The 15,778-nt window shown below is 34.2% G+C and overlaps 1 protein-coding gene across 1 annotated transcript in view; it reads left to right on the top strand.

Annotated features, from left to right (window-relative positions):
- Positions 1-15,778, top strand: part of ROBO2 (roundabout guidance receptor 2) — a gene marked incomplete at its 3' end in the record, with an annotated part of 571,084 nt that overhangs the window by 535,214 nt on the left and 20,092 nt on the right. The window contains exons 22-24 of the mRNA XM_081301980.1: positions 2,652-2,808; positions 9,785-10,045; positions 13,203-13,408. Coding sequence (XP_081158106.1) covers positions 2,652-2,808; positions 9,785-10,045; positions 13,203-13,408 — 624 coding nt within the window. The remainder of the gene's footprint in view (positions 1-2,651; positions 2,809-9,784; positions 10,046-13,202; positions 13,409-15,778) is intronic.

The following is a 15,778-nucleotide window of genomic DNA, read 5'->3' as shown; positions in this document are numbered from 1 at the left end:
GAATCACTTTTATGATTTATTTTTTACAGAGAAGTCATTTTCAAGCTTTAACTATCTAAATATTTGCATTTTTATTTTAAGAGAAAAAGGTCAAATGTTTACAAGGCATCAAAATCTGTTCCCTTAAAACATAATTTAGGTACTCTGGCCTTCAGATGATTGAGGGTTCAAGGTGAAGCAGCAGACTGTGGCTTGCTTCTCTAAAGATTCAGATCTCAGAGATTTTAACAGTTGTGAGTTGTATCAAGCTCACCTCCATCTCAAAGTCCACCACTTAGTTCATTGTTAAGACAAGACGCACGTGTTGATGAATAATAGTCCTATCCAGACTGATCAAATGAGAGAACAGATATTTCTCCAGAACAGGGGAAAAATAAGTGTTGGTTGTAAAGTCCTCAGTAATTCTCTCTATGCTTCAGCTATTTCCAGCACACATTTTAAAGCCTGTTGTTGTTTGGAAGCATAATAACGAGTAGCTTTCTTGAACCTGAGCAAGGGCTTCAACAATGAGTTTCAGAGCTCTAGAAATAGTTTCAAGTTAAGCTGCTCAGTAGTAAATCTGATTGTTCTCCTGCTATGTGAAGGCGAATCACATAACACTCAGAGCCTTAGTGTCATCATCTAGAATACGGAGGTATAGGAACTTCTTTCTTAGGCACTTGGTTCAGGTGAGATTCAAATGACATTTCTAAACTGCTGTAGAATGTGATTAGGATTGTGCATACATAAAGTTGAAAGGGAGTGGTCAGGAAGAACAAATAGCTCAACTATTCTTCTCTCAATCATTGAAATATAGTTCTGATACTGTAAAAAGGAAATAGACCTTAGTCTTTGGTGGGTTAAGGAAATGAGGAATTGAGGTTCATTTACCTTAAAGACAAAAATTACATACTTATAACCAAGCAAGCTTATTATTATTTTTATTCTGAATATGAGGCCATTTCTGATAAGTAAGACTTCAGAAAACAAGTGAAACTGGGTTTGCTATGAGGAAGAGAAGACAGGAGAAAGCAATTATGATTGGCATTTATTGAGTTTTTCTGTGCATCTGAGCACTTCATATACAGTATCTCTTATAATCCTCATGACAACTCAAGGAAGTAGTAACTTTTGCATGCTTATAATCCCAACTACTCAGGAGGATCACAAATTTGAGGCCAGCCTCAGCAGCTTACCAAGGCCTTACACAACTTAGCAAGACCTTGTCACAAAATAAAAACTAAAGGGCTGGGGATGTGGCTCATAAAGCATTCCTGGGTTCAATCCCAAGTACCAAAGAAAAAAATGGAGTAAGTTCATATTTCTTTTACATGTATATAATTTAAGGCAATACCTTTTGAGTGAGGAGTTAAATTTCAAACTCAGAAACCAAACTCTTACTCACTAAACAGAGGACACTTTCTTACCCTCCTCTTAATATCTTTTGTCCTGTCAAAGAGTAGAAGTGAGAGTAAAGCTGAAAGCACTTTGTTTGCAGGGATCTTCTTTTAAATATTTATGTATCCTATGTGGAAAATGTACACAACTCAATAATTGGCTGTAGTGTCTAGTTTAAGAGTTTCATCACTTTCTGGCACTCAAATACATTATTACCAAATTGCATAATCTGACTCAGCAGCTGTAGAAAAAAGAGGATGGATTGACTTCTAGTGAGATCTAAATGGCTAGATAGCCCTGCTACAAATATCCTATGCTTAAAATTTAGCTATAAGTTGAGGTGGGATTATTGGAAGTTACTGAGTCACCCCTGAAAGGTCATTTTCATTTTGCTCAAGAAGTATTCATTCTGCATCCAACTGAGGTCCATTTTTATGAAAAAGCTTTATTTACTTGATTTTAAAAAGTACAGCACTATGCAGATGATGAATTTTATTTTTATACTTCATTAAGCATCATGTAATCTCAGATATGGCTCATGCACTCTTCATTTATGTTCTGCTCATATTTGTGCATGAATTCATTCATGTAACAAATAGTACTGAAACCGATTACTATATTATCATTAATTTTCCCTCCTTTTTGGAATTTATGAAATGTGATAGTTAAAACATCTGGGAAATATTCTCACTATATGCAAAAATAATTGTGCCATTTATTAGTCAAAAAGTCTATGAAATGTATCATTGTGAGAGATTTACAGGTATTCTCCAGATTGTACTTGATTGATTTTTATCAGTGACTTTTGAGAGAAAAATGTTACTCTCCTGGATTAATTAAATTGAGCAAATTCTAATGGAAAAGTTAAGCCTGTATCCTTAGACACTGTATTTTCCACTGAGAGAGATTATGCAAAAGAGCATTTTAAACTCACTAAAATCTGACATTTAAAAGAATTTGTTATGGACCATTATTTCCTCTAACAATGAAAACGTGGAGGCAGCAGACATGAATAAATCAATAAATGTTCTTTTGATACAGCAGCCATGTTTTTGGTTTATTCAGCTCTGCAGTTAATGCAATGGGAAAGAAACAATATCATTTTGAGTGATTTATAAAAATGTGTTTCTGATTGTATCATTTCATTGTTTATAGCTTTTACCATCTCTAACATAGTGATTCTGGTATTTTGAAAACAAATACATCTTTCCACCTGATATTGCCTGTTTGTTCTGATATTCACCATCTCTAAATAAATGCATTATTATTTCCAGGTGGGAAAGGTGGAAAAAAGAAGAAAAATAAAAACTCCTCTAAACCACAGAAAAACAATGGATCGACCTGGGCCAATGTCCCTCTACCTCCTCCCCCAGTCCAGCCCCTTCCTGGCACAGAGCTGGAACACTATGCAGTGGAACAGCAAGAGAATGGGTAAACGTTATTTTATATACCAACAAAATGGCCCAGGCTGCATTCCACTCTCTATTGTTCTCTTTTGCCCTGAGCCCTGAGTTCTTGTTCTTTCTTAGCTCCCCTCCCACCCTGTTCATTACATTTTCCCTCTTTCCTGTTTGCACTGTCCATGTATTTTTAGCTGATAAACACAAAACAGCACATATTGAGGACTGTGAATCCTTGGCCTTCAAGTGCCTCAGATTGTCTGCAATCATGATAATGCAGCCTACATTTATAATATTGCTTGTTAGTTTGAAAGCAAGTACCCACAGCTCTGTGAACTAAAGAGCCACTCCTGAGAAGGGCTGAAAAGGGAATTAAAATAACCTTCTTCACCATCCCTTGCAGTTCTCTAATGACTTGATGTCTGGCCATAGCAGGGCGCCACGGTAGAGCGCCATCACAATGGGATAATTGTAGGGACCTAGCCAGTGGGTAGAACTTTAATCATCAGCTCTGATGGGAATTTAGGGGCAGGGACAATAAAAGAGGTTCAAGCCAATGCACACTCTGTAACAAAACCTTTTTAAGTTAGAAAATTTCCTTTGAGGACCTTTAAATGTGATCAGTTTTCTTATTCTTTCTTTTGAAACATCTAACAAGAGTTAGTATCCTCTGTAAGCTTAAGTGTTAATTGATTTTGAACACAGACACAGATAATTTTTTACTTGAAAGAAAAAAACAGGTCAAAAGAAATGTACGCTCTTTTTCTGTATGAATAAATCCTATGTTTTCCTTATAATTTCTAGGTCATTGTTTATTTTTACTAGACCTTTATGTAACCTAAAATAGAGAATACAGAAAATTTTTCTTTGCATAAATTTTCTTTACTTAGAAATATATATATCAGTTTATTTGAATGATAGATTTAAGTCTTGTCTTGGTTCAAAAAATATCATATGTATGTACTTATCATTTTTTCTATCTGTTTTCTAAATCTTCTGAGGTTCCCACAGTATTTTTCATAACTATGTTTTCTATGTCATAGCTTTTGTTTTCTTTCAAAAATATTATCTGCATATATATATATATATATAAAACATGTAATATATATATATAAATATATATATACACACACACATAGTATCTATACATGCACACACATCACATACACACACACACACACACACACACTCCCTCCAAAGGACTTTATTTATTTCTCTGGGATTATAGTGCCCATATATATTCATATTATTATCATTTATACATTTTAGAAACATATTGACCTATGAAATAGGCAGCTAAGGGCACATGCTTTCTTTCCCTAACTTAAAAAAATTAAATTTTTTATATGAACTTAATTTACCCAAGGAGTAATCATAGATGCCAGGTAAGCAGGTAAGTCTTTAAAAAGCTGATAGCTGGAGAATATTGCCATCAATCTTGAATCATTTCTTCATAAAGAACATTACCAAGTTGTGTGGTTGTTAGTTGCCAGATATAGAGCAAAAGTAAGGACAAAGGAGAACAAGAAATAAGTCTCTAAACTAATGCATCTTATGTACTAGAAATAGGTCGTTAATCAGTAGCTGCATTGAGACAATACTAAGGTCACTATTTGAACAAATGGAAAGAAACTTCTCTGGGGAAAGACAAAAATATAAAATTAAAATTAATACTATGTGTGATGAGAAAATGAGAGTAGAAATAGCTCCATTGGTCTTCCTTTGGAAACCCTGCCCTATTCTAGTTAGTGGTATCTGCTTTTCTCTTAGTTGCCCCTACTCAGTACCACCCCCTTCCATGCCCTACCCCCAGCACTTTATTTTAATTACTTGTCTGCATCCTTCAGCAATTGGTGGCTTCTGTATGTGGTTTTATGAGCTTTAACCTACATTTTGTAGGACAACATCTGACATGGAGTCTTAGTTTTCATCGGGAATCCTTAATGCCATAGGAAAATTCTGATTTTTGAATACAGATGATGGATTGGAGAACATGATGCTGAAGGACATGGGACTGCAGGTGGATCACATACAAGATATCATAGCATATGAATAGCTGATATAAAAATGCTAAGGCAGTAAAATAAGACAATGACAGTGGGTAGGTGAGAAAGGAGTATATTTAGGCACAATACCTAGCTGATAAAAACTGTGATCTGGAAAATATAGTTTTTGTTACAATTTTTAGTATAATTTCTAAGTGTTTAGAAATCATCAATTTTCTTTCTAAGCATTTCTTGGACCAATCTTTCCTTACAATACTAAATAGCAAAAGTTATCAAAGCATTGTCCAAATAACAAAATATTTAATTGTTAATTCAATAATATGGGAACAATGCTAAATGTTCTCTCTCATCAATATGCATCTTCAGTTAGACAAAATAGTGTTAAAATGTATTAGTTCTTCACTATAAATATAATACATTTTATTATAGTCATGATGCTAGGAAGCATTGAATAGTAATTAAGTATAAAACTGGTGCTTTGCTTTGTTATTGCAATTAGAGATTGGCAAGCTTTTGCTAGTGTTGAACTTTATTGTATTTTTATTAGTAATTTGATATTTGTATTTGGCCTTTAACAAGTTAGTTCACATTCGGCATTGATTTGCCGTCATCTTTACCATTATTCATCAGGCAAGACATAACGTGACGCCTCATATTTCACTGACAGAATGTCACAAGAACAAGCGCTTCCCTAGGAAAGGTTGGCCAGAAGAACTATGGTTTGGCATTAGGAGAATTTTCATTCATTTTAATGTTACACAAGAAAAAGATGAAATTCTATCTCTCAAATAAGATGTGTATTGTAAAATGTGAAGGAAACTATCAAAACAGACATACATTTTTATAAACTTCATAGGCACATCTGTAGTCTTTTCATCCTTCATTAGTAGCTGCATGAACTAAGCCTAAAATATATGTTCCTCTGGAATGGATCAAGACTTGACGATTTCAGAGATGATGAACAATTCTTCACCATTATGATGTGCACTATATCCCAGCTTCCTTTCCTTTATTCTTTCATATTTTTCTTCTTTGGATATTCTTTCCTTCTTTGTTTATTTATCTAATGTTGGTACAAATCACTTTGAATCCATGGACTTTTCCCAGCTTTGCTTATATACTGCATGTAGACTTATGTACAGAGTTGGTATATTAAAGTTCTAGAGTAACTTTGAAAAAGGACGTAGAAGAATTGGTGATAAAATGTATAGTATGTTAATGAAATAGGTGATGAAATATGTTTTAGTCATTTAATACACTATGCAATGCATTTACATAGTATTAAAAATAATATTTTAATGGTTAGACACTTCTTTGCCTGATATTATTTGAATAATAAAAATGAATCTAATACAACTTACTACCATGTTTTTTTCCGTTACCTTAACACATGTGATGCATATACCATACACTTTTCCTTTCTCTTATGTTCGTTTTGTGTTTTCATTCCATAGGTATATCTCTAGTAGATTATTGGAAGTAAGAACAGTTTACTATTTATGGACTATACAAATTTTAGGAGATAACTGGCTAATTTCATTTGAAAGATTAAGTATATAGTTTTTTATTTAAAAGTATAATATATCTGGGAATAAACCAATGTAAGTAAAGAAAGTGCAACTGTGACTTTCTGACACAAAAATAAATGTGCTCTTTTCTACTGAATTTTACAAAATAAATGTAAATTTAATTGATGAAATATAACGGTAAACACATTCTATACTGAAAAAGGACAATTATTTTATGATTAGTTTTCTTGTATATTTTTTTTGTTTGAGTTAATAATATGACATTTAAAGTTAAGTAAGAAAATAAACCTAAGCATTTTTATTAATTAATCAACTTGTGTGTTTTCAGTTCAAATCAGTAAATATGCTTATAACCTACTATTTTTAAGGTATACTGTTAGGGGCAACAGAGCAAGAACAGTTCAGTGTTATAACTCTAAGGTAGCTTAAATCCACTTGAGAAAAAGATACCATAAACATGCAAAAAGTAAATACAAAAATAATTTAAAGTGTTAAAGAGTCCAACATTGGAAAGAACATTAGACTGTGCATAATCAATTTTCAAATAAATGTAGAAAAATATTGTCAGCACCAGTTAAGAAGAGTAGTTTAGCAGTGCTAGTTGGACTCATCAAGGAAATACTTATAAATATATGAGATTTCACCTATACCTTGAGGATTTATCAGATTAAGATAGGTAAAATTGGAGGCATCCAGTTTATTTGAAATAAGTTGGATTCTATAAACAAACCTACCAGAAAAGTATGTAGACAAGAGGAGACAAACCAATTTAGTTTGAGCAGAAGATTCATGTTGAGAAACTATAAAACCTATCCTAAAGGTAGACTAAAGATTAAATATATTTAATAAACAGAATAGATAAGAGAAATAAAATTGGTAGACCATTCTCATATTTTCATAGAAAAAAATGTAAGTGGTGCTCTGCTTCATCTGTGCCCATTTTTTTTTCTTTCTTTGGAAGATATTGCCATTTAGGGAACTATCTGAATTGTTCCAATACCATTTCCCTTCCACATATGTCACTTAAAATTTTCTCTTTTTAGTGGTCACTGTAGCCTTGACCAACCCCAAAACAATATTAGGCCTTCCAAATCAATTCTATAGTACCCTGTATTTTTAATAATTTACTTAATATCAATCTACTGAATTGTATGCTATATGAAATAAAGTCAGGACCTTAACACATAACTGTTGGGGAAAAAAGGATGATAAATTTGGGGTTACTTTAAAAAGAGATTTTAGTTTTTTAGACCAGTTTCGGGTTCACAAGAAAATGAAGTAAAGCATAGAGATTTATCCCAACTTTCACATATGCATAATCTCCTATCATCTCTCACCAAACTGGTGCACTTATTCTAGTTGATGAACTTGCATTGGCACATCATTATTGCCCAGAATGCATCATTTCCCACAGGGTTTACTCATCATGTGGTACATTCTGTGGTTTGGACAGATTCAGGTTGACATGTATCTACCATTATTGTATCATACAAAATATCTTCACTGCTCCAAAATCCACTTTGCTTTTTGCCCATCTCTCACTCACTCCCCAAAGTCTGGCATTACTGATATTTTTACTCTTTTCATGGTTTTGCCATTTCTAGAATGTTCTGGAATTGGAAATATACAATCTATACCCTTTGTATATTGACTTCTTTCACTTACCAAGGTGCATTTAAGTTTTCTCCATGTCTTTTTATGACTTGAAGCCCAATTCTTTTAAACATTGAATAATATTCCATTGTCTGGATGTATCTGTTTATTCAACTTCTGGGGATATCTTAGCTACTTCCAAATTTTGGCAATTATAAATAAAACTGCTATACATGTCCACGTGTAGGTTTTTATGATATATTCAGTTTTTAACAAAATGATTAAAATGTTACGTGAAGATATTCAACCTACAGTGGATCTATATGGGTTACAGTTTTTTTTTAATAAGGGAGATCAAGACTAGTTATGCATAGCTCTGATATGGATAGTTAATTCTAATTTTAGGTACTAGGCACTAGCAATGGAGAAGAGTATTAAAAAAGTTCTTGGACTTATGGATCTCACAGAATAATAGGACAAAAGAGACACAGAGACAAATAATCCCAATATAATATGGGAAGTTCCACAATGTAGGTATTATAAAATTCTAATCAGTTGTATATGGAAATGGGAGAGAAGGTTCCACAAAACTAACCACCTTTGAGGTTACCAGGAACCCACAGGCAGATAGATGATTTGAGAACAGTCATACGCAGACCCAGAGTTTAGGAAAAAAATAGAAAGTAGGCTGATGTTGGGAAACAGTGAGAAACAGAGCTAAAATAACAGATTAATCTGTTGGGGAAGGATCTTTTAAGCCAGCTAATGAGTTTTGACTTTTCTCGTATTAGTTATGATCTTAAGTGTAGGTGTGATGTGAATTAACATCCTGTTGCCTACATTAAAGATAGGGTGGAAAAGAAGAAAAGAGAATCAGAAAGCTAGTGAACTATTTTATAGAAGGTGACTGATCAATAATTGTGGAAGAGGAGATGTAGGAGGCAGATTGAGGAGATGTTTAAGATGTTGAATTAAGAAAACAATTAAATCCTTTATTATTTTTATCTTATACTTAAAATCTATAAAAAAGTATATTAGAACTTGTTTGATTTCTGTAAACATTAGGATTACAGAAAGGTATAAGTAGAAATTCTCTGATTTTGTGCCACAACAAAAACAGTTTAATTTTTCATATTCCTGGACCATAATCCCCTTTCTAGATGTAATTTGAACATGAAATATAAGTATTTAAAATAATTGTATTTTGTGCACTTAAAATATGTCAGTGGGGTTCATTTCATATTAAATGTTTTACTACAATAAAACAATTTTTTAAAAAATATATATTTTGTAGGGCAAGGTTTTGAACTTCTGGTTTGAATTTAACACTCAATGTAAGCAGAAGCCTTTGATTTTACTGAGAAAATTAAGAGAAATGAACTAATATTAAGTATAATTTGTGTTATGAAGTCTAATGACTGGAATATCATATAGAAAGGTTGTCATAAGTCTAGAATAAAAGCAAATCAAGTTCTCAGATACTTCTTACATGGTCAGTCAGCTCTATTGCCATATTCTGCTGGTGCATAAGGATAAATAAGAGAAGGAAGCAGTTAAGTCTACAAGCACTAAATTCATTAATTGTCCTTAATTAGCAATTTGGTGTTTCCACATGAGTAACTTTGTTGGGAAGTTATTGCTTTTTGTAACTGTGGGGTAACAATTAGCCAAAAAGATCTTTAAAGAATAAATTGAGGTACTGAGATAACAGTTGTAATTACAATTTTAAATTAGGTGATTTACTATAGTAGCACTGACAATGTGATCAGGACGAAATAAACTGAGAGAACATTTTAGACACCATGTGGTTGCTGTTTATTGTCAGTGTAGCCATTTTTGTTTGTCTATTAATGTGCATTTTTTCCTCATCTAATTTCAGCTATGACAGTGATAGTTGGTGCCCACCATTACCAGTACAAACATACTTACACCAGGGTATGGAAGATGAACTGGAAGAAGATGACGATCGGGTCCCAACTCCACCTGTTCGAGGCGTGGCTTCCTCTCCTGCTATCTCCTTTGGACAACAGTCTACTGCCACTCTTACTCCATCCCCACGGGAAGAGATGCAGCCCATGCTGCAGGCTCACCTGGATGAGCTGACAAGGGCATATCAGTTTGATATAGCAAAACAAACATGGTAAATATATTCACTGAGTCAAGGGATCCATGCTTTCTGCACATGGAAATGCCCCTTTATATAAACTCACAAGACATATTCATAAAACTATACACATGGGGATAAAATTTTGATTTTGTATACTCCTTAATCATTTAGAAAATGATTTAACTACTACAGAAATGTTAATTTGACCAAAGTCGCATAGCTAGTTAGAGAGTAAGCTAGAACAAGAATTCAGGTCTGCTGAAATTCAGTCTAAAGTGCTTTTTGGCTACACTGGAATCTTCTAATTTACAACCGATTTAGCTTCAATTAGCTTATCCTTGAACTCACTTTTAATGCCATAATGAAGGACTCCTTTTGGATTCTTCAAAGTGCCTGTGATTAATTCTGCATGTGGTTGTGAATATGTAAATGCAAGCTTCTGCAAATCACTTATGGTCAGTGTCAGTTATTAAAAGACCCTCTTTGGGCAGAATTAAACAAATCAGAAAAATAACAAATTTACTAACAGTAAATGCATTTTTTAAAATCACAAAGAGTAGATTAAAAACCCAAACTTCATTTTTTTTTCTTTTGGTACCAGGGATTGAACCCAGGGTCACTTAACCACTAAACCACATGCTCAGCTGTTCCCCCTACCCCCACCTCAGACAGGGTCTCTCTAAGTTTCTTAGGGCCTCACTAAATTGGTGTCTTTGAATTTGTGATCCTCCTGCCTCAGCACTGGGATTACAAACCTGTGCCACCACACCAGGATCTATAGCTCTATTCTTCTAAATATTAGAAAACTTTCATAAATTATAGATGCAATTCATATAGGTATCTTGTACAAATATGGTAGATCATAATTTTATAGGGTTGGTTGTTTGTTCCAATGTTTTTCTCTCAGATGGCCTGCACCCTTGAAAACAAAATCTCTGTGACATTCTTTGATTTATGTTCTCTTGATTTATACCCTGTGCTTGAAATCATGGTAACTTTTTTGAAAGATAGTATTATCTTTCTTTTTATGGGAGGGTAATTCTAGCTACTAGAGTAAGTTGATTATGAGATGACTCTTATTCTCAGTGTTAATTGACTATTTTTAAAATATAACAGCTATATTAAAATATAACATAGTTAACTATACATACAAAGAGGTATGTCACTTAAAGCTGTATGAACATGCTCTTTCCTTAGGATAAGAGGGTCTTGAATATTTTCTCATTTTTTTCTAAAGATTAAAGACAACCTCGTGTTACACATAATTATTTTATGATACATCACTGGTTAAAATGAAGCCAATTACTTAAAGAGTGATAGGATTCTCTTCAAGGTTAACTGGTGAAATCACAACTTTAAGTCATTTGAAGCAGAGACTTTGGCTCAGGGGTTCTCAAATTGGTGTGTGTTTTGAAATCATATGGAGAACTTTAAAATATATTGGTCCTAAGTCCCACCTCTTGGCAGATTCTGATTCCATGCTCTGAGCTTTGACTGAGGACAGCCCAAGTTGGGGCAGTTACCATGGAGGTGAACCTGCTTCCTATCTGCATAACTATGGGCAACTTGCTTACCACTTGCATGCTATAGTTAATGTGTTTAAAATTATGTCAGAAATAATAGCTCATGTATAAAATGAAAGGGCAGTCCTCAGACCACTCTCATTTCTAATAAACAAATACAAATATCAGGGTCCTAAGACCACACTGAAGTTCAAAAATTCACTAGAAAAATTTATAGAAATCTATTATTCTCAAAGACACAGTCAACTACTGTAAAAACATATAGATTAAAGTCAGCAAAGAGATGAGTTATGAGGCAGAGTCTAGAAAAGTCCCCAAAGCAGAGCTTCTAGTTGTTTCTTCCAATTGGAGTCAAGGACAGCACTACTTTCCCTAAAGTGTGACGATACACAGGGGATATTGCCAGGCTTGGGAATGAGTTTCAAAAGACAACAGTAAAAGAACATAGCACTTACTCTTTAATCTCGCTTAAATAGAAGGGGTCTTTAAGTTACTTTTGTATGACAGCAATGAAAAGACTCTATGTTAAAACTTCTAGTATATTTGCTTTTAAGTGACATTGAGAAATAACCTTGCTGATGGCTGCAGTGGCGCACACCTATAATCCCAGTAGCTCTGGAGGCTGAGATAGGAGGATTTCGAGTTCAGAGCCAGCCTCAGCAATGGCGAGGTATTAAGCAACACAGTGAGACCCTGTCTGTAAATAAAATACAAAATAGGGCCGGGGATGTGGCTCAGTGATTGCATGTCCCTGAGTTCAATCTCGGTATGTCCCCCAAGAAAGAAAGGAAGGAAGGAAGGAAGGGAGGGAGGGAGGAAGAAAGTAAGGAAGGAAGAAAATAACATTGTAGTGCTTTTGCTTAGCATTTTGTAGGTGTCCAGCTGCACATTAGTTAGCCACCTGATTTGATAAATTTAAGTTTTACTTGAATATGTTTGAAAACTGTGATGGTAATTATAAGATTCTATTTATCTAATGAAGGTTGAGATTAAAATTATTTACTCATTGCAAAGGGTTTATCTAACACATCTTGTGTTCTAAACACAGAATACTAGGGTGAATTGTCTCTGCCTTGGAGAAGTTCAAGACGTTGTTGGCTGAGATAGATGCACAAATAGGTAGATAGAGCAGAAGGTACTTGCCCTAACTGGGGCAAATGAAAATACCACTCAGCCTGCTCTGAGAGGGTCATGCAAAAAGAAATCCTCCTAAGTCCAGAAATGTGCTGAAGGTGGAAGAGAGGGAACATTAGGCATTCCAGTGACATCTTAAGTGCTAGCAGGCCGCATGGGTGGGTTACACATAAACTGGAAACAAAATAATATGTATATGTATATATTTATGGGTATATATATTATTTTTGAAAAGGTCAACTTTAAATAGTCTTGTGACAAGTATTTTCATTCTGTTTCTGATGACTTATCTATACAAAATATATGTTTATATCACTAGAATAATTCTTAAATTTATATGGTTGTTGGTAAGGCATATGCCCAGAGACCTATTGTCTCTATTGACGTGTATGTAATAAAGCATTGTAAACTCCAAAATTATTAATGCAAAAGAAGAATACTGTTACCATAGCATGCCATTTAATTCTTATTACAGTGTTTTTGAATGTTAATGGACTGCTTTTCCCATTTTATTGTTTCCATTTGAATTCTAGGCACATTCAAAGCAATAATCCACCCCCACAGCCCCCAGTTCCACCATTAGGTTATGTGTCCGGAGCCTTGATTTCTGATTTGGAAACAGATGTTCCAGATGATGATGCTGATGATGAAGAGGAAGCTTTAGAAATCCCCAGGCCCCTGAGAGCACTAGACCAGACACCCGGATCCAGTATGGACAATCTAGACAGCTCTGTGACAGGTAATGAAACTGATTTAATATGAATAACTGACCTATTTGCAATATTGAAATGCATCAAAAATCAAGTACTTTCTTACTTTCTTATGTAAGATTTATTCCACTCCATCTATTTCTGTAACATTTTAAATATGTTAATGTTAAACACAAAATTCAAAAAGGATTTGGAAATACTTTTGCTTTGCTGCAAAAATGATAAGAAAATTCATGAATTTTAAAAAGCTTTAAAGACATGAAAGAAAACTCAATTATAGTCATGGCTTTCATGAAAAGTTCACTGTGCTAGGAAACCAAGTCTATTACATAAAAAAAACTGACTTTTAGAAATGATATATTTTGTATATCAGGAGGAACATACAAAATGAATGCAATCTTAAAATGCTTCTTGATATTTCACTCTGTAAAACCATTCACTGATGAAAATAAGCAAGTCTTCAGAAAAAGACTCTTCAGTTGCACAAGGTATTATTTTTAGAGTGGAAAATGCATAGTGAGATAAACCATGCATTTATGCATTTCATAGTGTAGAATCCAACAACTTCTCCTCTTCCAAGAAGTATATTTATTTTGACTACTTACTCCTCTGGCTTCTGCTTGCCTTATTCACCAAGTGAAAAACTTCAGTTGGTACCCTCCTCTGATGATTCCAGGACTGATGTGTAACCTATGTCCAACAATTTCAATTGGAAATTTTAAAATCCTAATATGTACACAATAAATATGGTAAAAAGTAAAGATTCAGTATTTCTGTTCACATAGTTATACATTCTTTGATACACACACACACACACACAAAAAATGCCTTTTACAAAATTATGAAGACCTAGCTACTCCAAACTAAGCCTGATCTTTGCATTTCTTTAGGATTTCTAAGGAAATTACACATATCTGTATTTTCCTTGATGGCAACTTTCATCCTAGAAAGCAACTTATCACAGTCTCAATTTCCTTTTAATCCAACAGTTTCCCAATTCCACAGACTCTGTGTTCCATATTAGTTCTGCAAACACCAATGGAAACTGGTTTAGTGCTGAGAAAACATGAGTGCCTGCACTTTTCCTGTACAGCCCTCCCTGCATGAGGAAGTGCATGATGCATGAGTCCACTATTCAGTTTTCCTTCTCGCTTGATGGCTGGTCAGCTTGCCAAGCTAATTAAGATTTAAAAACTGCAGATATAGGGGCTGGGGATGTGGCTCAAGCGGTAGCGCGCTCGCCTGGAATACGTGCAACCCGGGTTCGATCCTCAGCACCACATACCAACAAAGATGTTGTGTCCGCCGAGAACTAAAAAAAAAATATATATATATTAAAAAATCTCTCTCTCTCTCTCCTCTCTCACTCTCTCTTAAAAAAAACAAAAAACTGCAGATATACTGGTGTGATTTGAAACCCAGAATCAACCCTGGGTGACAGAGCAAAAGTTAAAATCTTTGAATTCAGAGAGCTGACTTATTAGTGCACTATTATGTTAAGCCTCTTTGCCTGAATTTCTAGCATAATCTCCTTAAGGGTAAGATTCTGCATATTTTTGCATATTTCACTAATGATACTGAACTCTTTTTTTCCATTAGGAATGCAGTAAAAATTTGCAATAATGATGAAAAAAGTCAGCTATGCTGATGTAGTTCTTTTATTAAATATTATAATGACAAAGATGATAAATGTATCTATAAATTGGGAGAACACCACCCTGCACTTTTACATGCACACATGTCAGGAACAAGTAAGGATGTCTAATGTAGTCGACTAGTTAAGATGTCAAGTTTGAACGTCTTAAGTAACCTGCATTTCTCCTGTTGGTAATATAATGTTGATTCCGAATGAAGCTCTTATTGCTAAGAAAAGAAAGTCTATTTTCCTACTTGAATTCACTGCTTAATTACTTCTGAATATAGAAACCTTAGGGTGTTTAGGCATGAATTCCACAATGCACTTATCCTATGAATGATACATCTCCTTAGCAGAAGTTGTACTTTACACTTAAACAACTTAAGCCCCTCCCCCACATTTTTTTTTGTCTTTCCACGCACCAATGACTTTGAGGAGAAAGTTTGATCAAAGATTTAATTTGCCTTCCAGGGTGTGTTGTGTGTCTATGTGTATGTGTGTAGGAAGTGTGAATGAGTATATATAGGTATTAGTGTGACCATAGGGGATGTGAGTGTATTAGTGTGTGTACATGTATGGGGTGTAGAGTGCATGAGTATAAATGTGTGTGAGAACAGGGAAGATTGAAAGTGTATATATAGTGTGAGTGTGAATGGGGTGTGCACATCTATACAGGGTATGTGCATGTATTACACAGTTTGCAATTCTATACAGTTTGTGCACATGTGTGTAGAGTGTATGGTATACATGTGTGTATGAAAGA

The sequence above is a fragment of the Spermophilus citellus genome (genome assembly GCF_964194105.1).
Source record: "Spermophilus citellus genome assembly, chromosome: 7".
Classification (NCBI taxonomy): domain Eukaryota; kingdom Metazoa; phylum Chordata; class Mammalia; order Rodentia; family Sciuridae; genus Spermophilus; species Spermophilus citellus.
The sequence above is the reverse complement of the archived record's forward strand: the minus strand, read 5'-3'. Positions and strand labels throughout refer to the sequence as shown.